Source organism: Cynocephalus volans, chromosome 13 (genome assembly GCF_027409185.1).
Source record: "Cynocephalus volans isolate mCynVol1 chromosome 13, mCynVol1.pri, whole genome shotgun sequence".
NCBI lineage: Eukaryota > Metazoa > Chordata > Mammalia > Dermoptera > Cynocephalidae > Cynocephalus > Cynocephalus volans.
The window spans coordinates 14,924,217-14,948,565 of NC_084472.1; the positions used below are offsets into that span (position 1 = coordinate 14,924,217).

Sequence of the window (24,349 nt, forward strand, 5' to 3'; positions counted from 1 at the left end):
AGGAAGCAAGAGAGAGAGAGGAGGTGCCAGGGTCTTTTAAACAACAAGATCTCACAGGAACTAACAGAGCAAGAACTCACCCATTTAGCCCCCCTCCCCCAGGGAGAGCATTAATCCATTCATGAGGGATCTGCCCCCATGACTCAATCAGTTTCCAACACTGCCACATTGGGCATCAAAATTCCACATGAGTTTTGGAGGGGACAACACATCCAAACTCCATCATCTCACTTCAGAAACCAAACTAGGGAGTGTACATTTCAAGTTCATTAGTAAACTTTATTTTCTTACCCCAGAGAACCACCCAGATCTTGATGTCTGCTGAATTCAGAGCCAAAAGCAGCCAGTCATAGCTGACTTACTGTGGAGGGCAGTGAACACCTGCCACCCTCCTTAGCCCATGTGCAGAAAGGTGTTAAAAACCAGGACAGAGAAAAGCCAGACCTCCCTGCCCTAGTAGCAAACATTCCCTTCTTATTCCGATTCAGGATGTCTGGGGTGAGGCCCCAGATTCTACATATCTAACAAGCTCCTGGGGATGCAGACACTGCACTGTACTGATCTTGGCTAGAAAGACTGGAAAATCCTCGCCTGTACTGAGCCACTGAAAGGCCACATCCAGCTCTGGAATGAACACACAGCTGCCATGCACTTACCCGAAGCCCAGGTGTGGAAACCTGCCTCAACACTCTAGGCTGCACCTATGTCAGGCTTGTGCTTGGCCAGCCTCTCAGGTCACCATCTGTTCACTGGGACTGTCCTCCCACCCAGCCTGCACCTCTGGACCCCGTCATTGGTTCGACTTTGATTTGTATCTTCGGTTTGGTTCAACACCCCTGAAACACAAATCCATCTATTGACAGGCCCCTCAGGGCTGGAGAAAGATAGTCCCGGTGAATGTGACCTGTTCCCGTTGTTTCCACATCCCAGTGCTGGTTCTGCCAAGGAAGCAAGGTGCACAGACTCCCGATGGAGTGTTAAGTTGAAGGTCCTGGGCTTTAGCCTCTAAGAAGAAGTGGAAAAAGAAAAAGATCTGTAGCAACTGCTTAGCTGGGGACCCTGTTCCCTCTCTCCCATAGCTGAGCCCTGCTGGTTCCTACAGCCACACAGCTCTCCAGGATCTGTCTGCTCACAGGTCCAAATAAACATTATGTGTGGACACCTGCCCAAGGCACTTTCAATTTTAAAAAAAGAAGAAAAAAATATATGTATGCACAGATGTATGTACCCATACATACATGAATGCATACACACACACATTAAAACAAATTAAATCTGAAGGCTCCTTTGTCTCTACATGATAGTAAATAAAGGCATTTGGTGTTTAGAAATGCAAATAAAACAAGGCATGTTATATACTTTTTCTCAGAGGAGAAAACTGTTCTTCTTGAGAAGCCATCTGCCCCTTAGCATCTCTGCTCACAATGCTCCTGCGGTTGCAATGACTTTTACAGCACTTGAGGGTCTGTGCCACTCATGACTATGTGTGATTCTATCCTATCTCCCCAGCTAGACTTAATCTTGTTCCAAGTCTTAATCTTGTCCATGGGGCCCACAGCACGTGCAATGGTCTCTTCTACTTTAGTGGTGCTCAGTAAATAAAAGCTGTTGATTGCACAGTAGACCTCATCTCTTCCCCCTCTTCCTACTGAACATATTAATTTTATCCAAAACTACTGCAGAAGGCACAACAATGGGCTCCCGAAGATGTCCACATCCTAATCCCTGAAATCTGTGAAAATGTCATTTTATGTGGCAAGAAGGATTTTGCAGGTGTGATTAAGTTAAGGATCTTGAGATGAGGGATATTATCCTGGATTATCCAGTGGGCCCAAGAAAATTATAAGAATCCTTATACGATGGAGGCAGGCATGTCAGAGAGAGGGTGAAGGTGCTGCATTACTGGCTTTCAATATGGACAAAGGGGCCATGAGCCAAGGAAAAAAGGTGGCCTCCAGAAGGTGGAAAAGGCAAGGAAATGATTCTTCTCCAGATTTTCCAGAAGGATCCAGCCTTGATGACACCTTGATTTTAGCCTAGTGAGACTTCTGACCTAGAAAAATGTAACATAATAAATTTGTGGTATAAGCCACTAACTGTGTATTAATCTGTTAAAGTTGCAATAAGAAAAAAATAAAACTGTATTTTGGAAATAAATTAATCTGATACAAGAACCTACTAGTTCCCTTTTCAAAGAAGAATCTCCTTTCCCTGAGTCTATCACCCTTTCTAATATCATAAGAAATGATACAGATTTTGGAACAAGGGGAGAAATATGTGTTCACCATCTTGCCTAATCAGTCTGCCCCAGGATGTCTTTGTTCACTTATTTATTTTTGAAAGATATTCTTCCAGTGGTAAAAATAGACTGCCTATAAAACAGGATGTGAGAAAAAGAGATGATATTCAGCATAATTAGCTAAGTAACAGTATTAGCAAGGGCATTTGGAACGTCAAAACTGCAGCTGGTCACAAATAGCACACTTCTGTTCAGGAAAACAGCAGAGAATGTGTAAGCCTCCTCCAAGGCTAAGACAAATCCAGTAGACTCTCATCTTCTCTGAAGGAACACATGACTGAAGGTCTGGGAAATAAGAGGCTTCATTATCACAGCAGGCCAGGGGTCTCATACTTTTTGAGCAAATATAAAGCTTCAAATAAAGTGACGAGAGCATGGTGCATGGGGAGCCCGTTTTATTAATTTAAGAATGGGAGTCGAAAGTGAGGGCCATACCCAAACGTCCACTAACTCTTGAAACACAAATATAACCCAGTATTTGTGTTCAAATGCATGTCCATTTTGCAGCCGAGCAATCTATAGCATTCCTCAGACACTCAAAAAACAAAAGCATAACCCTAAAAGAAGGGTTAAGAACAAGTAGTGCTACATTATCATCATCTTTTATTTAAGAAGTTTCTACACAGTGTTCTGCATAGAAAACTGTGAAATGTTCTATTTCTATTCTACGGAGCTCATGACTAAGCTGACGCCTCTAGCTAGACAATCACATGTCAAAATCTCATTAGATCTCACAGGCCAGGCTGTAAGATGGGGTGGGGTGAGGATTACCTAAGGAGCTTCACAGTGGGCTTCCTGCTTCATCACCACGGCAACCTTGCACTGCTGTGCTGCATACACTGATGTAATACAAATGTGAAGGGAAGTCCCTACTCATAGTTCCTGGAGAACACGACTCTAGTGAGAGATGATATGTGATTTTGGGGGATTGGTTACATTCACACTGAAACCAAATGAATGGGTGGTAATCAATCGATAATAGGAACAATATGTTTCTTTTAAATCTAGAAGCTGCTGATTACATGGTAGCTCTCATCTCTTCTACTTCTTTTTACTGAATATCTAAAATTTACCTAAAACTAGATCGAAAATTAAATATAGATGTAGTTTGGCTCAGAGATCAAATATTGAAAAAAAAAAAAAAGGTGAGAATACAGAACTACTTATATTAAAGGTAACAACTTAATAAATTCAACTCATAGTCTAATCAGTATAGTATCTAACGAGGCAAGGGTTGGCAGGTTACAGTCTACATGCCTTACAGGGCTTACCACTTGTTTTTGTGTGTACCGCAAGCTAAAATTAGTTTTTACTTTTTTAAATGGCTGGGAAAAATCAAAAGAATATGTCATGACACATGAAAATTATGTGAAATTCAAATTTCAGTGCCATTCATTCATTTACATATTGTCTCTGGCTGCTTTTGCGATAAACGGCAGAGTTGAGCAGCTGTAGCAGAGACCCCATGGCCCACACAACCTGAAATACTGACTCTGGCTCTTTATGGAAAAGTTACCTGAGCTCTGTGCCTGGTTCCTCTCCTATATTTACTTTATAAGGGTCTCTGTGAGGACTAAGAGAGTGAAAAAAGTTAAAACATGAATAGAAGCACAGAAGTTCAAGGAAGCCATTGTGACTACTGTTGCTGCTGCTGTCTGCGGTAAATGTGACCGCACTGATGTGTCTTTACTAGACGGAGCACTCCACCTGCTTGAACCTCTCTGGAAATCAAGGCTGACACAAATTTACAGTTTCATCTACTCTAAATATTATCTTTTCATTAGTTGGTCATACTACTTTAAAAAATTGTCCCAGTCTCCTTCCCAAATGAAGACAGTCTTCAATCACTGTGACACTGTAACAGCCATTAATTAGAAGTTTAGCTCAAAGTATAGTCATTTTTAATGTTAGTATCTTGTTCTACGCTCATTTTTCAAAATCATTTTCAAAAATGCATCCCAGTTAGAAACTTTGGCAAGTGAAATGATATATTCCAGATTTTGCTCCCTTTTTGACAGATAATTAAACTAGGACTCATAAGGGTCAAGCTACTTTCTCGAAGCACAGGCAACGCTTAATTAAAGTGAACATTCGCTGACTTGTATTTGGACTTTGGCTTTGCAGTAATCCACCTGCAGATTTCTCAAACAAAAGCTTTTGAACTTATTGGTCTGACCTAAAATCCAAAACAGTTTCTAGTCATATAAGTAGACAACTTACCATGACAATTTTTCTTGGTCACAATGCTCTTACTTCATTTAGAAATGCCACAAAGACATCCACTTAATGCATTAAATAAGAAAAGACTTGCTGAAGAGACTCAGTTTATTAAAGATTCAGTAGAACTTCCTAAAGCATCTATTTGGAATTCATTTATTAGTCATTCTACAGCTTAGCTGCAGTTCCCACAGGGTATATATTTATCAAAAATTACTCTGTTTTACAGCTTCTCTTTACATTTATTTGTAGAATACTTTTTTCCCACCAAATAAAGGCTAAACTTCCTAAAAGCATCCATCCATCTATTGTAAATTAAGATAAGGTGGCAATAATGGGCTTTCAGATATAACAGAGCATACTGTGTAACCAAACAAAAGAATAATTATTAAACATAATAGCTGGCTTTAAATTGAACAAGATACACTGAATACATCATAAATATTTATTTGAGAGCAACCATGGTAATTAATAAACCTAGTAATCAACACAGAGAGAAAAGAGCATCTTAAAACCCTGCCGCGGCAAGAAAAACTTCACAACTCACCTACCTACCAATGAACCACATGACTAAAAATTAATATTTTCAGTGTGAAAATCTGACTATCTAGCTTGACTAGTACAAGTGAATTTATGAAAGAGAGAGAGTATCATGAGTCAGGCTGCCCACTGTCCCATCCCCCCGCAGTGAACAATTTATGGCCTCCAACTCCAATGGCTTATAACAGCTACAGTGCAGTTTCTAAAATGTATAAAACATGGGCTTTGGAGTTAGAAACACCTAACTCCTTGAAAGCTTGGTCAAATTACTTAAGTTCTCTATGCCAACTGCACAGTAGAAATAACACCTCTCGAAAAGAGTTGTGAAGAAAAAGACGTGATATATGACATACTTAGCTGAGTGCCTGGAACAAAGTACACATTCATACCAGGTTCTTCCTTCTGTACACCATGACTACTCTGATACCCCGTCACATCCACCACTGCTATTACTTCCACTGTTGCAACGCTGAGCAACGTTACTTCACCTCACTTCTCTTGGCCAGGATATTATTAGAAGGCACATATAAACAATAATAATTCTGATTCTTTGGATCTAAAGTATATTAGGTCCACTAGAATAGCTAATAAAACAAAAACAAAACAAAACAAAAAAACAGTCAGTAACAAGTGTTGGTGAAGATGTACAGAAACAGGGACCCTCATACACTGCTCCAAGAAAGTAAAATTATACAGTGACTTTGGAAAACATTTTTGGTGGGTCCTCAAAATGTTAAACAGAGTTACCGTATGACCCAGCAATTCCACTCCTACGTACATACCCAAGAGAAATGAAAACATATGTCCACACAAAAACATATGAGAGTATTTCCAAAAGTTCATGAAAAATGGAATTAAAATATAATACGAATCTTTCCATGAACTCTCTGAAGAGCCCTCCTACATGAACAATCATAGCAGCATTTTTCAAAATAGTCAAACGTAAAGTGGCACACAATGTCCATTGATGTTAAATGGATAAACAAAACGTGGTGGAGCCACATGCTGGAATATAGTAAGCTTAACCAAGTGGTGACTCCAATTGCAGCTGCTGTACCAGATGTGGTTTCATTGCTTGAACAAATTAACACATCTACAGGTCCTGGTATGCAGCTATTAATTTGGCGAGTGCCTTTTTCTCCATCCCTGTCCATAACGTCCACCAGAAGCAGTTTGCTTTCAGCTGGCAAGGCCAGCAATACACCTTTACTGTATTACTTCAGGGGTATATCAACTCTCCAGCCCTATGTCACGATTTAGTTCACAGGGATCTTGATCGCCTTTTCCTTCCACAAGACATTACACTGGTCCATTACATTGATGACATTATGCTGATTTGACCTAGTGAGTATGAAGTAGCAACTGCTCTGGACTTATTGGTAAGACATTTGCATGTCAGAGGATGGGAAATAAATCCAGCTAAAATTCAGGGGCCTTCTACCTCAATTAAATTTCTAGAGGTCCAATGGTGTGGGGCATGTCGAGATATCCCTCTAAGGTGAAGGATAAGTTATTGCATCTGGCCCCTCCTACAACCTAGTGGGCCTATTTGGATTTTGGAGGCAACACATTCCTCACTTAGGTGTGTTACTCCAGCCCATCTACCAAGTGACACAAAAGGATGCTAGTTTTGAGAGGGGCCCAGAGCAGGAGAAGGCTCTGCAACAGGTCCAGGCTGCTGTGCAAACTCCTCTGCCCCTTGGGCCATATGATCCAGCAGACCCAATTGTCCTTGAAGTGTCAGTGGCAGATAGGGATGCAGTACGGAGCCTTTGGCAGGTCTCTATAGGTGAATCACAGCAGAGACCCTTAGGATTTTGGAGCAAGGCCCTGCCATCATCCGCAGATAACTACTCTTCTTTTGAGAAACAGCTCTTGGCCTGCTATTGGGCCTTAGTAGAAACTGAAAGCTTGACTATGGGCCACCAAGTTACCATGCAACCTGAGCTGCCCATCATGAACTGGTGTTATCTGACCCAGCAAGTCATAAGGTTGGGCATGCACAGCAGCACTCCATCATCAAATGGAAATGGTATATACATGATAGGGCCCAGGCAAGTCCTGAAGGCACAAGTCAGTTACATGAAGAAATGGCCCAAATGCCCATGGTTCCTACTCCTGCTACACTACCTTCTCTTCCCCAGCATGCACCTATGGCCTCATGGGGAGCTCCCTATGATCAGTTGACAGAGGAAGAAAAGGCTAGAGCCTGGTTTACAGATGGTTTGCACAATATGCAGGTACCATCCGAAAGTGGACAGCTGCGGCCCTGCACCCCTTTTCTTAGACATCCCTGAAGGACAGTGGTGAGGAGAAATCTCTCAATGGGCAGAACTTCGGGCAGTACAATTGGTTGTGCACTTTTCCTGGAAGGAGAAATGACCAGATGTGCGATTATAGACTGATTCGTGGGCCGAAGTCAATGGTTTGGCCAGATGGTCAGGGACATGGAAGGAACTTGATCGGAAAATTGGTGAGAAAGAAATTTGGGGAAGAGGTATGAGGATGGACCTCTCAGAGTGGGCAAAGGATGTGAAGATATCTGTTTCCCATGTGAATGCCCATCAAAAGGCGACCTCAGCAGAAGAGGACTTTAATAATCAGATGGAAAGGATGACCCGTTCTGTGGGTACTAGTCAACCTCTTTCTCCAGTCACCCCTGTCATTGCTCAGTGGGCTCATGAGCAAAGTGGCCATGGTGGCAGGGATGGAGATTACGCATGGGCTCAGCAACATGGACTTCCACTCACCAAAGCCGATCTGGCTACAGCGACCGCTGAGTGCCCAATCTGCCAGCATCAGAGACCAACACTGAGCCCACGATATGGCACCATTCCCCAGGGTGATCAGCCATCCACCTGGTAGCAGGTTGATTACATTGGACCACTTCCATCATGGAAGGGACAGCGTTTTGTCCTTACTGGAATAGACACTTACTCTGGACATGGATTTGCCTTCCCAGCACAAAATGCTTTTGCCAAAACTACCATCCATGGACTCACGGAACGCCTTATTCACCATCATGGCATTCCACACACAGCATTGCTTCTGACCAAGGAACTCACTTCACAGCTAAAGAAGTGCAGCAATGGGCTCGTGCTCATGGAATTCACTGGTCTTAACCATGTTCCCCATCATCCCGAAGCAGCCGGTCTGATAGAATGGTAGAATGGCCTTTTGAAGTCACAGTTACAGTGCCAGGTAGGTGACAATACTTTGCAGGGCTGGGGCAAAGTTCTCCAGAAGGCTGTATATGCTCTAAATCAGTGCCCAATATATGGTACTGTCTCTCCCATAGCCAGGATTCACGGGTCCAGGAATCAAGGGGTGGAAACAGAAGGGGCACCACTAACCACTACCCCTAGGGACCCATTAGCAAAATTTTTGCTTCCTGTCCCCACAATTTTGTGCTCTGCTGACCTAGAGGTTCCAGAGGGAGGAATGCTTCCATCAGGAGACACAAAAGTGATCCCATTGAACTGGAAGTTAAGACTGCCACCTGGACACTTTGAGCTCCTCATGCCTCTGAGTCAAGAGGCTAAGAAAGGAGTTACTGTGTTGGCTGGGGTGATTGACCCAGACTACCAAGGGGCAGTTGGACTACTACTTCTGGAATACAGGAGATCCCTTAGGATGTCTGTTAGTGCTACCATGCCCTGTGATTAAGGTCAATGGAAAATTACAACACCACAATCCAGGCAAGACTACAAATGGCCCAGACTCTTCAGGGATGAAGGTTTGGGTCACTCCACCAGGTAAAGAACCACGACCTGCTGAGGTGCTCACCGAAGGCAAAGGAAATACAGAATGGGCAGTAGAAGAAGGAAGTTATAAATACCAGCTCTGACCACGTGACTGGTTACAGAAACGAGGATTGTAATTGTTAGCCCTGCTGTGTTAAGAATATGTCTCTATGTTTATATACTGTACACATATTAAGCAATTATCTTTCTTTTTGTTCCTCTTGTTCTCTATCGTGTACCATGAGACTTCTTACTGACTTTATACCAGCATTTAAATGTTGTTAACCTTACTTCATAGTATTTGAAATTTTAAGTCATGGGATATTGGGAGAAGGGTAAATATATCATTTAAGCACTTTACCTTTTTCTTCTTGGAAAGGGATTAATGCATTTCCGGTTGTACACCGGATAGTGTATCATGTTAGGCGAAACTATTATGTTATTGTACCATTTGAAAATTAAGTGTGATTTGAGGAGATAGTATGGACACCAAGTTGACAAGGGGTGGACTTGTGAAGGTCAATTCTAGGTGTCAACTTGGTTAGATGAAGGAATGCTGAGAAACCTGATAAAGCAATCTTTTTAGGTGTGTCCGTGAGGGTGTTTCCAGCAGAAAGTCTGATTGGATTGGGTGGGAAAGACCCAACCTCAGTGTGGGTGGGAACCATCCTATCTGCTGGGGGTTCAGAGAGAACAAAAGACAGAGAGAACAAAAGACAGAGGGAAAAGGTGAAGCTCTCTCTCTATTCACTGGAGCTGGGATACACTCTTCTCCCCTGTCTGTGGACATCAGAGCTCAAGACTCTTCAGCTTTTGGGTTCCAGGACTTACACCAAGGACACCATCAGCTTCCCTGATTTTGAGGCCTTTGGACTTGGACTGAGCCACGCTACTGGCATCCAGTTTATAGGCAGCCTATCGTGGAACTTTTCTTCACAGTCACGTGGGCTAATTTCCCTAATAAATCCCTCTCATATAATTATAATGTATCCTATTGATTCTGTCTCTCTAGAGAATCCTGACTAATACACTGAGAAACAGAAAGGAGCTGACACATGCTGTGACATGGGTGAACCTGAAAATACCAGGCCAGATGAAAGAAGCCAGGCACAGACAATCATGTGTTATAGGACTGTTTATATGAAATGTCCAGAACAGGCAAGTCCACAGACACAGAAACTAGACTAGGGATTGCCAAGGCTGGGGGTTGGGGGGATAGAATGAGTAGTGACTGCTAATGGGTACAAGGTTTCTTTTTGGGGGTGTTCTAACTGATTGGTGATCATTGCACAACTTGGTGAATATACTCAAAACCATTGAATTTGATGATATGTAAAAAAGCTGTTACAAAAGTAGGACTAATAAAGCACATACAGATGTATCTGGAGAGGGGCAGAGAAGAATCAGCTCAGTCTTTTGTGGGTATTCTGAGCTCTGCCTGGGAATGCCAGTGCCACCATGTACTTCCAGGCAGGACAGGCAATGCAGGCTCAGGCACAAATGGCAAAGTGGAGTGGGGTCATGGGTGGTCTCAACTCCCCCACAGGTCTTGCACATCTGTTCTCCCACTATGAAGTGGGTTATTTAAGATAAAAATTAGAATATGAGTAGAAGGGGTAGGAAGATTATAAAATCTAGAGTTGAAAGCCCATGTCTGAAAACCGTTGTTAAAACCCTGTTCGGCTATATTCTAGCTAGTAACATTGAACCAATATTTAACCTCTCTGACCTTTGGTTTCCTCATCTATAAAATGAATATAATAACAGTACCTTGTCTCACATAGCTGCAGTGAGGACACACAGACACATTAATACATTAAGCCCTTCGAACAGTGTCTGACAAAGACTAAGTGCCATCATCATCGTTATTGCCTTTATTGATGGAGTTCTTGTTGTCAGAACAGGCTGACTCTCCCCTGGCAGTCAAGCACAGCCATGTGGCACCATCACATAAGCTCCTGTTAACATTCCCCAGGGGAACTCCAATCAAACTCCCTGATTTCTTCACCAAGGAGTGTGGGCTTGTTCCTTGCCCAACCGCTGATGACAATTTCTTCCATGAGGCCCTTTCATTAACACAGAAAATAAAAACACCCAGGGGGAGAAGCACAGGGCATTTGCACCGACTAATGACAGCAGCAGCTACCACTAGAGTACGTATAAAAAAGAGCCAGGCACAGTTTTAGGAATTTCACATATATGACCTCACTGAATTTTCACTTCCCAGATAAGAAAAGTTCAAATAAGTTGAGTAACTTCGCTAAGTAACAGTCAGAGCTGCAATTCAAACCCAGATCAGTTTTATCCTATGGCACTTTCTGATACATGATGTTGAATTAGGTTTCCAATGAAAGAGAAATGAGAAAAGGAATTAAGAATGAGGAAAGCGTGCTTTTTGACCAACATGATCAGTTTTTACACATTCTAGTAACAGTCAACATGCCAAAATACACGCGCATTCAGTGTCATTCACTCCTCCACTCTCTCCTTCATTCATTCACACATATATTAAGCATCTATTATATTCCAGTGACAAAAATAGGCTATCGACTTAAAAAGAGAAAGTTACAGAACAATATGATTGACACATTTATAGAGGAACAGAGGAATATGCTGGGCAAAGATTAGAAAAGCTTCAAGTGCTTTCTCAACTGGCAAAGACCATCCTCTACCTTCTATTTCCTTAAACCAGAATTCAGAGAAAAAGCCAGATGCTCTCATTCAATGTCTTTTTTTTTTCCCTTAGGAACACTGATGAATGGAATTTTAAGCTATTACTTCTATCTCTTCTCTATATTCAGAAAATTTCTGGCCCACAGACAACCTCCTCCCTCCTACCTCATGGGGCAAGACAAGTATCTACTCAACTGTGGGAAGAACTGAAGGAGGGTGCAGAGTGGGGAAGGGTCCACGGCAGGACCCCCCGAGTTGAGCTGCAAGAGGTCGGAGGCTGTGCGTGAGACCCCAAGCACCCCATGAGCACAAGACGCTACGTCTGTTGCAAGACTGATATATTCTGACAGACTGACTGGTATGTAGAAAAAATTCATTTCACATTTTATGAAGCACCATTTCATAGGGGAGAGAGCACGACTTGCATCTTAATTTAGCCCTAAAATCCTAAAGGGATTTCCATTATGCCCACGACCACAGAGGTAACTATTACAGTGCTAATCCTTTCAGAGGTACCAGATACTTTTCCTCCAATAAAGGACAAACCAATTACCATGAAAGAAAAAGAATAAGGAGAAGATATGTGAAATATTTCTTTGGAAGGATCAGCTAAATGCTTGGAGATTTAAAAAGATTAATGTTGAGATGGTAAATAAGAAATATAATAAGTTCATTTTAGGAGCTGAAGTTTTTCAAATGATACTTTAAGGCAATAGGCTAATCCAATATGTTCACACAATAAGGTGGCAACAAATAATCAATTAACTACTATGGTAGGTATTTTCTGAATACCAAAAAAGTGTCTGTCAATTAAAATTCTAAGTAAGATTTGATGTGCTAGTAAGATTGAGCTTTTCCTAGAACTGCAATAATTTTAAAATAAAATTTAATGACAGTATATGACTGGATTTACAAAGCAATTATGATATCCAAGTAATTTTCATAGTAAATGCTGTCAGAGTAAAAATAAACAGCCACAAATAAATAGGAACTTAAGCAATATGCTTAAAATTAAATTTAAAACATGACATTAATAACAAGGTATTATGAAAGAAAATACCTATATTACTGCTAAATAGAGTTTAACACAGTTATAGTGTTTATTTGTCAGAAGAATGAAGGACATAGACAATATGTGCTCTTGAAAATCTACGGCCAGGCCAGACACTCATCTCTCAATTTCACTAAGATGTATGCACTTATCATTCTCTATAAAATTAGTTAGATACTGTTTTCAAATTAGGGATATAGCAAATATGATTCCTTTTCATTATATTAAGCTATATATAAATAGCTTAATATAATAAAGTTAAATACAAACAGTGCCTATTAAAATTCATTGACTTCAATCCTTTTATTATTATTAAAATAAACTGCTTGGGTAGAAAATAATTTTTAAACTGTTATATGCTGTAAAAGATTTAATGAATTCCACAGATGCTTTCAGCTCTCTGTATTTAAAAAAAAAAAAAAAGCAGCTTTCATTTTAGGAAAATTTCATTTTGAAGATGTGTATATTTTTTATTTTTTTTATTTTTTATTTTACTTTTTTAAATTTTATTTTGTCGATATACATTGTAGCTGATTAATGCTCCCCATCACCAAAACCTCCCTCCCTTCTCCCTCCCCCCCTCCCCCCCAACAATGTCCTTTCTGTTTGCTTGTTGTATCAACTTCAAATAATTGTGGTTGTTATATCTTCTTCCCCCCCCCCCCGGTTTGTGTGTGTGTGTGTGTATGTGTGTGTGTGAATTTATATATTAATGTTTAGCTCCCTCCAATAAGTGAGAACATGTGGTATTTCTCTTTCTGTGCCTGACTTGTTTCACTTAATATAATTCTCTCAAGGTCCATCCATGTTGTTGCAAATGGCAGTATTTCATTCGTTTTTATAGCTGAGTAGTATTCCATTGTGTAGATGTACCACATTTTCCGTATCCACTCATCTGATGATGGGCATTTGGGCTGGTTCCAACTCTTGGCTATTGTAAAGAGTGCTGCGATGAACATTGGGGAACAGGTATACCTTCGACTTGATGATTTCCATTCCTCTGGGTATATTCCCAACAGTGGGATGGCTGGGTCGTATGGTAGATCTATTTGCAATTGTTTAAGGAACCTCCATACCATTTTCCATAGAGGCTGCACCATTTTGCAGTCCCACCAACAATGTATGAGAGTTCCTTTTTCTCCGCAGCCTCGCCAGCATTTATCGTTCAGAGTCTTTTGGATTTTAGCCATCCTAACTGGGGTTAGATGGTATCTCAATGTGGTTTTGATTTGCATTTCCCGGATGCTGAGTGATGTTGAGCATTTTTTCATATGTCTGTTGGCCATTTGGATATCTTCCTTAGAGAAATGCCTACTTAGCTCTTTTGCCCATTTTTTAATTGGGTTGCTTGTTTTCTTCTTGTACAGTTGTTTGAGTTCCTTATATATTCTGGATATTAATCCTTTGTCAGATGTATATTTTGCAAATATTTTCTCCCACTCTGTTGGTTGTCTTTTAACTCTTTTAATTGTTTCTTTTGCTGTGCAGAAGCTTTTTAGTTTGATATAATCCCATTTGTTTATTTTTCCTTTGGTTGCCCGTGCTTTTGGGGTCGTATTCATGAAGTCTGTGCCCAGTCCTATTTCCTGAAGTGTTTCCCCTATGTTTTCTTTAAGAAGTTTTATTGTCTCAGGGTGTATATTTAAATCCTTAATCCATTTTGAGTTGATTTTAGTATACGGTGAGAGGTATGGATCTAGTTTCATTCTCCTGCATATCGATATCCAGTTATCCCAACACCACTTGCTGAAGAGGCAGTCCCTTCCCCAGTGAATAGGCTTGGTGCCTTTGTCAAAGATCAGATGGCAGTAAGTGTGTGGGTTGATTTCTGGATTCTCTATTCTATTCCATTGGTCAGTGTGTCTGTTTTTATGCCAGTACCATACTGTTTTGGTTATTATAGCTTTGTAGTATAGCTTAAAGTCAGGTAGTGTTATGCCTCCAGCTTTATTTTTTTTGCTGAGCATTGCTTTGGCTATTCGTGGTCTTTTATTGTTCCATATAAATGTCTGAATAGTTTTTTCCATTTCTGAGAAAAATGTCTTTGGAATTTGGATGGGGATTGCATTGAATTTGTATATCACTTTGGGTAGTATGGACATTTTCACTATGTTGATTCTTCCAATCCAAGAGCATGGAATATCTTTCCATCTTCTTGTATCCTCTCTAATTTCTCTCAGCAGTGGTTTGTAGTTCTCATTATAGAGATTTTTCACCTCCTTGGTTAACTCAATTCCTAAGTATTTTATTTTTTTGGTGGCTATTGTAAATGGGCAGGCTTTCTTGATTTCTCCTTCTGCATGTTCAGTATTGGAGAAAAGAAATGCTACTGATTTTTGTGTGTTGATTTTGTATCCTGCTACTGTGCTGAAATCATTTATCAATTCCAACAGTTTTTTTGTAGAGGTTTTAGGCTGTTCGATATATAGGATCATGTCATCTGCAAACAGGGACAGTTTGACTTCATCTTTTCCAATCTGGATGCCCTTTATTTCCTTCTCTTCTCTGATTGCTCTGGCTAGTACTTCCAACACTATGTTGAATAGGAGTGGTGAGAGTGGGCATCCTTGTCTAGTGCCTGTTCTTAAAGGAAAAGCTTTCAGCTTTTCCCCATTCAGGATGATATTGGCAGTGGGTTTGGCATATATGGCTTTAATTATGTTGAGATACTTTCCCTCTATACCTAACTTATAGAGGGTCTTTGTCATGAATGAGTGCTGAACTTTATCAAATGCTTTTTCAGCATCTATAGAGATGATCATATGGTCCTTGTGTTTGAGTTTATTAATATGGTGTATCACATTTATTGATTTGCGTATGTTGAACCAACCTTGCATCCCTGGGATGAATCCCACTTGATCGTGATGAATAATTTTTCGTATGTGTTGCTGTATTCTGTTTGCTAGTATTTTAGTGAGGATTTTTGCATCTATATTCATCAAGGATATCGGCCTGTAGTTTTCTTTTTTGGTTATATCTTTACCTGGTTTTGGTATCAGGATGATGTTTGCTTCATAGAATGAGTTTGGGAGATTTGCGTCCGTTTCAATCTTTTGGAATAGTTTGTAAAGAATCGGTGTCAATTCCTCTTTGAATGTTTGGTAAAATTCTGCTGTGAATCCATCTGGTCCTGGGCTTTTCTTTGTTGGGAGCCTTCTGATAACAGCTTCAATCTCCTTTATTGTTATTGGTCTGTTCAAATTTTCTACGTCTTCACGGTTCAGTTTTGGGAGCTTGTGTGTGTCCAGAAATTTATCCATTTCCTCCAGATTTTCAAATTTGTTGGCGTATAGTTGTTTATAGTAGTCTCGAATGATTCCTTGTATTTCAGATGAATCAGTTGTAATATCGCCTTTTTCATTTCTAATTTTTGTTATTTGAGTCTTCTCTCTTCTTTTTTTTGTTAGCCATGCTAATGGTTTGTCAATTTTATTTATCTTTTCAAAAAACCAACTTTTTGATTCGTTGATCTTTTGAATTGTTTCTTGGTTTTCAATTTCATTCAGTTCTGCTCTGATCTTAATGATTTCTTTCCGTCTGCTAACTTTAGGATTGGATTGTTCTTGTTTTTCTAGTTCTTTAAGGTGAAGTGTTAGGTTGTTCACTTGCCATCTTTCCATTCTTCTGAAGTGAGCATTTAATGCAATAAATTTTCCCCTCAATAATGCTTTTGCAGTATCCCACAGGTTTTGGTATGATGTATCATTGTTTTCATTAGTTTCAATAAACTTTTTGATTTCCTGCTTGATTTCTTCTTGGACCCATATGTCATTAAGTAGAATGCTGTTTAATTTCCATGTGTTTGTATAGTTTCCAGAGTTTTGTTTGTTATTAATTTCTAGTTTTAATCCATTGTGGTCTGAGAAGATACATGGGATAATTCCAATTTTTTTTTAATTTATTGAGACTTGATTTGTGACCTAATATGTGATCTATCCTGGAGAATGATCCATGTGCTGATGAGAAGAATGAATATTCTGAGGTTGTTGGGTGGAATGTTCTGTAGATATCTGCCAATTCCAATTGGTCTAGAGTCTTGTTTAGATCTTGTGTTTCTCTACTGATTCTTTGCCTAGATGATCTGTCTAATATTGACAGTGGAGTGTTCAGGTCCCCTGCTATTATGGTATTAGTGTCTATTTCCTTCTTTAGGTCTAATAGAGTTTGTTTTATAAATCTGGCTGCTCCAACATTGGGTGCATACATATTTATGATTGTTATGTCTTCTTGATGGATCAGTCCTTTTATCATTAAGTAGTGTCCCTCATTGTCTCTTTTTATGGTTTTTAGTTTAAAGTCTATTTTGTCAGATATAAGAATAGCCACTCCAGCTCGTTTTTCTTTTCTGTTTGCATGGTAAATCTTTTTCCATCCTTTCACTCTTAGTCTGTGTGAATCTTTATGGGTGAGGTGGGTCTCTTGTAGGCAGCATATAGTTGGGTCCTGCTTTTTGATCCAGTCAGCTAGTCTGTGTCTTTTAATTGGGGAATTTAAGCCTTTAACATTAAGAGTTGTTATTGAAAGGTGTTGATTTATTCCTAGCATTTTATTGGTTGTTTGGTTGTCTTAGGTGTCTTTTGTTCCTTGCTTTCTGATTTACTGTTTGGTTTCTTTGTTTGTTGGTTCCTTAGGTTGTAGATAGTGTTTTTGTTAGCTTGTTTTCTCTTCATGAATGCCAGTTTTATTGTACTAGCGGGTTTAGATTTTTCTTAGGTTTTTATGGCAGTGGTAGTTATTTTTCAGGAACCAAACCCAGTACTCCCTTGAGGATTTCTTGTAAGGGTGGTCTTGTGGTAGTGAACTCCCGCAGTTTTTGTTTGTCTGAGAAATATACTATTTGCCCCTCATTTCGGAAGGATAGCCTTGCAGGGTAGAGTATTCTTGGCTGGCAATCTTTGTCTTTTAGTATTTTGAAAATATCATCCCATTCCTTTCTAGCTTTTAGGGTTTGTGATGAAAAGTCTGATGTTAACCTGATTGGGGCTCCCTTATAGGTGATTTGACGCTTCTCTCTTGCAGCTTTTAAGATTCTCTCTTTGTCTCTGAGTTTTGCCAATTTGACTATGACATGTCTTGGAGAAGGCCTTTTTGGGTTGAATACGTTTGGAGATCGTTGAGCTTCCTGGATCTGAAGATCTGTGATTTTTCCTATACCTGGGAAGTTTTCTGCCACTATTTTGTTGAATATGTTTTCAATGGAATCTCCATTTTCCTCCCCTTCAGGAATACCCATGACTCGGATATTTGAGCGCTTGAGGTTGTCTGATATCTCTCTCAGATTTTCTTCCATGTCCTTGATTCTTTTTTCTTTCTTTTTGTCTGCTTGTGTTATTTCAAACAGCCCATCTTCAAGTTCAGAGGTTCTCTCTTCAACTTCGACAAGCCTGCTGGTTAAACTCTCCGTTGTGTTTTTTATTTCGCTGAATAACTTCTTCAGTTCAGCAAGTTCTGCTACATTTTTTTTCAGGACATTGATTTCCTTGTATATTTCCTCTTTCAGATCCTGTATACTTTTCCTCATTTCATCATGATGTCTAGCTGAGTTTTCTTGTATCTCATTCAGTTTCCTTAGAATTATCACTCGAAATTCCTTATCAGTTATTTCAAGGGCTTCTTGTTCTATAGGATCTAGAGTATGAGATTTATTAACTTTTGGTGGTGTACTTTCTTGATTTTTTGTATTTCTGGTGTCTTTTTTTTGGTGTTTATTCATTGTGGCAGGGGGTTTCACAGTCCACCGGTTTGAGACTAATGACTAACTAGGATGTTGCTGTGGTTGCCAATTTGGTATGGCTCCCGCCGTGACTGCTCAGTTGGCCTCTAGTGTCTTGTGTGTGTGGTTGCCTCGGGTCTTGGGCTTCTCCGGGGATCCACCTTTCTGGTCAGCTTGTACTCTGCTGGGCTGGTGGATCACGTACCACAGGGTGTGTGATCTCTGTTGAGCTTTCACTTCCTGTACAGGACTTCTCCCCGTTCCGTGTGCTCTGGCCCAGGCTGTTAGATCGTGCAGTGGCGACCCCACCGGGTGTGTGGTTTCTGTCGAGTCTCCGCCTCCCTGGCCGCACGTCTCCCCCCTCTGTGCACACTGTGCTGGGCTGGGGTGTGTCTTCTGCACCCCTCGTCTATCAGCTGGGCCTTCAAGACCCTGCTCAGCACCGCCTCGCCCAGGAAGTCTACCAGGTTTCTGCTAGGCACAGACGACCGGTCTCTCTGGGTGCCTTTGTAGCACTGTGTAGATCTTTCTCGGGTCTTGTTCACCTTTGTATCCCCCCGGTATAAACCGAGTCTAGTGCCCGCCTGCAGCCTGCTCTCCGGCAGGTTCAAGCGGACCTGGGAACTCTCCTACCACACTATTCCCAACCAGAAATTCGTTAGGCTTTTTTCCAAACTGGTGGTCGCAGAGATGTTATCTGCCTCCCAGTAACAGGAAGTTTACCGGGGCGGAGTCCAGGGTGTGGTGGAGTGACAGTCGGCCCGCCCGTACTTCCTAGCCCTCCCAACACTGGTCGGGACGCCCCACACCCCTAGCCCCGCCAGAGAACCACGGAGGGAGTGGGAGAGGAGGCCGGCCCGCAGGGTCCGGAAAGTCCCGCGCCAGGCCAAGCAAATGGGCTCAGTGATGGCCGAGCAGGGCGGAGCTGCCCGCACCTGGGAAAATGGAGGCAGCACCGGGGCAGTGAGTGGCCTGGTGGTGCAGGCAGGAGCTGCGTGGGCATCCACCCCCCGAACAGAGCTGTGCCAGGGATCACTCACAGTGCTGTGCCAGGTCGGGTGCTCGCTCTGTCTCTGGTTTGTTGCCTTCCGTGTTCTCGGCGCTGCCGCCTCGGGCTGTTCAGTCGCGGCACCGCTCGGGCGCTCCCAGGAATCTTCTTTAATGCCGGCCTGAAACCTCGAATCCTGAATAGGGCAGCTGGCCGCCTTCAGTGCAGCCCCAGCCTCCGGGATCCTGGCTGCATCCACAGCAGCCCTGGCGCCGTGTTCCCTGTTTCATGACTCGCTTTTGCAGCTAAGAATCAGTACTTTTCCTGCTCCACACTTCAAAGCTGTTGCCTGTAAATGAGGCAGCCTCTCCTGCCGGGGGCAAAGTGGCGTTGAGCCCCCACGACCGGCCAGCAGCAGCAGTCCTCCCTTAAGAGATGGCCAGAGGAAGGTCCACAAGTTTCCCGGCTGCCTGAGGCCCAGTGGCCACCTTTTCCACCTCAGCTACTCCGCGCCAGCCGCCGCAGCCGCCGCCATCTTGAAACTCCCACAATGTGTATATTTTTTAAAAAACATGTTATCAAAAAGAACAGTATAGAAATCTAACTATTAATCAAATCTTTAATTCAAAATAGAACCTTCTGTATTAGGTTTTTAGATTTTTAATTCTTTATTTGTTTTTAATTTTTTTATTTGATATTTTTAATGTTTTTACTTGATAAAGTAGAAAACAAAGATTTAATTGTTCTTGGTAGAATGTTTAATAACAAAAATTTCAAGAAGAATCTGATAATGCCAACAAAAAAAAAAGGCTAAAAAAAAAGAAAGAAAAGAAATGAACTGACAGTGAAAGTCTAAACAGCAAATCCAAACAGAAATGCATTAGAATCCCTCTCGAAGTCAGTCGCATCTAATCTGCAGATTTCCCACTTCACATACGCATCAGCTGGAAATCTCTCTGCCCAAAAACATAACTAGAAATTAAGCCAGTAGTTTTATTCTTCTACTTCTCCAAGAAATTGGACCCTCTGCAGCCAGCCTCTCGTGTGTTATGCTGCCACCCTGTCTTAAGGATCCTATTATTTCTAGTCCCATCTTGGCTAAGGTCAGTCTTCAAGGTCAGATACAGAATGTTCCCTCCTCCTCCCAGAAAACTATTGAGCAGGTGAACAAAAATTGAGGAAGGTAAAGGGAATGGAAGGGTAGGAGAAACAGAAGAAACATCAGAAAAAATACCAGTGTGCTAGCATAATTATTTAAAACCTGTACCTTTACTCTTTGGTCATCAACATCTATAATCGTAGCAACACGAATTAACCTGGGATTTCGTTTATCCACAACTTCAAGTTTCATATTTGGCAGAAAACCATGAGGCAACCTCTGTAACATTATAAATGCAACAAATTATGCAATACTCAATAATTCAGATATTCTACTATTTTTTTTCTAAAATATTATTACTTTAGTTTTAACATGCAGATCTTTAATATAATTGGAATTTAATTTTAAAAGCACAAAGGACTTTATGCATATTATTTTATCCAGTTTCACAAAAACCTGTGTGAACAGAAAGCACTTTTTCATCATTTTAAAGATAGGTTAAAAGACAAAGACTGATTAAATCATAAATTAGTTAATGATCACAGGTTCAAAAAAGATCTTAGTACAGTTTATATATTAGTTTATATATTAGTTTTTCTTTTTTTTTCTTAAATTAACCTTATAAATTAAGAAATTATTGACTATTCTCACTGTCCAGTTTAGAAGTGTAAGGTCTAGAAGACAAAACTACTTAACAAATAATTAGAGAGGGTAAACACGATCCTTTCAAATCTAAACTTTAAAATATGCTTAGTAAAAGCTGCATAATTTCAACTGATGAACTGTTTTAAAATCATACCATGATGTAATTTAAAGTCATAATTTGTGCTTTTTCACTTCATCTATAACATTAGAGGGTTGAACTGTGTTGTTTTCTTTCAAGTCTTAAAATGCTAGGAATCAAGAGTCTATAATGATAGATACATAGGCAATAATTTTTTTAAAAATGGAATAGGAAAATAGACACTGGGACTTACCAAATCATTGAAACTAAGGAAATTTCACTATCAAAAATCAAAGTCAAAAGATAACTCTGACAATTTTTATAGGTTGGCAAAAAGTTTCACTTTGAAAGCTATTACACATAAAAGTATTCAATTGACTTTATTGGAAATGAAAGTGTATTGAATTCTTCAAGTCCAGAAATAGCAATAGGAAAATAAAACCCTACAAATACATAAGCAATAAACAGATCTTTCTCTAATATCTAGGATGTTTCTCTCCAGCCTTTGTGGAAGCATATTTTCTTTCTAAAATGCATAATTACATGTACTAAATGGAATATACTGACTACAAGTAGGTCTCTGGTCCCTGAACATATTTCTGTTCTCCCTAAGTTCACTTTCCTGAACAATAAGGTAATTGCTTAGTATTAAAATAGCATTTTGTTTCAAACCCCTTTTGATCCCTTGGAAACTTCCAGTAAATGCAATCATATGCAGAAGTCTAACATATAAAATTGTGATTAAAGACAAGTAAGGGAGCCTGGATCACACAATTAGAATCGAAAGGGAACAGAGTTTGAAAACCCCTGGTTTAGAACATAAAAATCTCTAACTACACTACTTATGTACTTTCTTTTACAAATTAATTTATACTTAGTTCAACCCTGGAAAAAGTACAGAAGTACAAATGTGAACTTCAAAAATCAGTATTCTAACAAATGCTAAAAGAAATGTTTCCCCCAAAATGAATAAAACTATACACACAAAGACTACATTCATTTCACCTATTTTATTATGGCAAAGTTGACACTGAAATAGTCCCTAAGACAGTAATACTGTAAAAACTGAATTTCCCACTCAGGGGATTAAAAGAACGGGAAATGCAAGGACTCAATCATCAGCAGTTGATGAGGTGCTTTCAACAGTACTTCTGGTGTGCAGCTACCGTGGTTTTCAAGGAAAGAAACCATCACCTACATTTGTATACAGGAACAACAGCAAATGAGTCACCCACTTTGTATTTTTAAATAAAAGCAAAGCAAACTGGTTTTGAAAATACCATTTGAATTTAAAAAGAAAAATCTAGAATAATTTAAAACTGTCAAATGAAGGCATGACTCAACATGGACATTGTTTAAAGGTGAGAGTATATACCTATATAGAACTTACCATTTTAAAAACTTTGGCAGGAACTGCATTAGTCTGAGTAGCTTCCAGATATTCTGTCCAGGAAAAATTTTCTGGATCAGGATAACCTGAAAATGTATATGTGTGAATATCAAAAGATTACTCACAGATATTCTGGTTCCCGTATACTACAAAACATTTGATAATGTAACACCTACTGTTATTGAATGCTCATTATTTAGCAGACCCAATGCTAAGAACTTCACATATGTTATCTCATTTAGGACTTATGACAGCCTCAGAAGTCTAAGGCATTCCTGCATGCAAGCACTCATTCACTACTTCATTCAATCACTCCTCAAGGTTAAACAGGTTGGGCAAGGTCAAACAGCAATCAATGTAAGTACTCTGGCAGAGCGGGGTGACACCCAGGTCTCTGACTCCCCAGCTCCATCAGAAGGCTCCTTAGAAATGTGAATAAATTCACTATCAACTATCCGATCTCAAACCAGGAGTGGGGAAAAAAAAAAGACAGTCTTTCCAGTTCCTCGAATAATTCTGTGTTTTTACTCTATGGTTTTATTTTCACTATCAAATCTTCGAAATTATAATTTCTCAAAATAACTATTTATCATTGTGATTTAAAAATACATATTGGTATAAGATGGTGTAACACACTCTATTTATTTAAAATTTCCTTCAAGCTGGGTTTCTTGTTTTTATGTTTGTGTTCTTTTACTCCTAATTACATTTGCTAGAGATCTGTCTATATAGTGTTGTTTTCTTTACCCTTTTAGGGAATAACTACTTAGATTATTCATCAGCTCTGTTGTTTTCTTTCTTTTTCTTTTCTAATTATTTTGTTTGCTGCTTTTACTCTTATTACTTCCCTCCTCCTACTTCCCTTACATTTATTTTATATTTGTTTTGTCAAATTGAATTTTAACCATAATTTATTTCCACTTTTTTAAATTAACAGAAGGACTTAAGACTATGAACTTGCCACTGCTACCACTGAATGCACCTTTAGACAGCCAGACAAACTTCTATAAAGTACGTATTTTTCTCACCTTTACTTTCTAAAAAACAATTGTAATTATAGTATGTGCTTGCTGCCTTAATTTAATCATTGTCCAAATACAATATTTATTTGAGATATTCTAAGCGGTTACTTTTTGTAATTGTTTAAAATGTTAATAATAATATCTAGTTTACCACACTGGAGTTTCAGAATGTCACATGCTATATACAGTTCCTGCTTTGGGGACTTGAAGATTTCTTCTTGGTGTAACACAAGATCAATAAAATTTTTTTAAAGTGTATATTATATAGGTTTTAATGTATAGTATCCATATGCATTAATATAATCTAGTTATATTATTCAAAAATCTACTCTTTAAGCAGTAGGCCTGAAGCAGTATGCTAAAGTCTCTAAAATAACTATTTTTTGTACAATTCTCCACTATGAGTATTTCTGATCATTTTTTATTTTTAAACTTTTTACTAAAATAAAATATATTTAAAGAAAAGTCCAGAAATCAATCGGACAGCCTGAACATTTTTCACAAAACTATCATCCCAGCACAACCAGACCCAGATCAAACCCAGAGCATCCCCAGATACCTGGCCCCTCCACATCGCACTCCCTTCCAGTCACAGCATCACTCTCCTCAAAGAGAAATCTGGCCCTGGCTTCTAACTGTGGAGACTAGTTTTGCTGCTTCTGTTCTTTTCCTTCAGATAATGAAATCACGCAGCATGTGCTCACTTGTGGCGGACGCCTCACGCAGCATTCTGACTGTGAAGGTCAGGTAGCTTGTTGCATGCAGAACATTCATTTTCATTGTTATATAATATTTCATTACGTGAGGATTTCACAACTCATTTATCCATTCTACTGATGATGGTCAGTTGAGTAGTTTCCATTTGGGAGCTATTATGCAAAGTGCTGCTA

General features: G+C 39.8%; 1 protein-coding gene across 1 annotated transcript in view; it reads right to left on the minus strand.

Moving 5' to 3' along the window:
- L3MBTL4 (L3MBTL histone methyl-lysine binding protein 4) overlaps nt 1-24,349 on the minus strand; it is a 302,974-nt gene that overhangs the window by 236,274 nt on the left and 42,351 nt on the right. The window contains exons 8-9 of the mRNA XM_063076623.1: nt 22,438-22,523; nt 20,492-20,602 (exon numbers count right to left, since the gene is read on the minus strand). Of these exons, the coding sequence (XP_062932693.1) occupies nt 20,492-20,602; nt 22,438-22,523 (197 nt within the window). The remainder of the gene's footprint in view (nt 1-20,491; nt 20,603-22,437; nt 22,524-24,349) is intronic.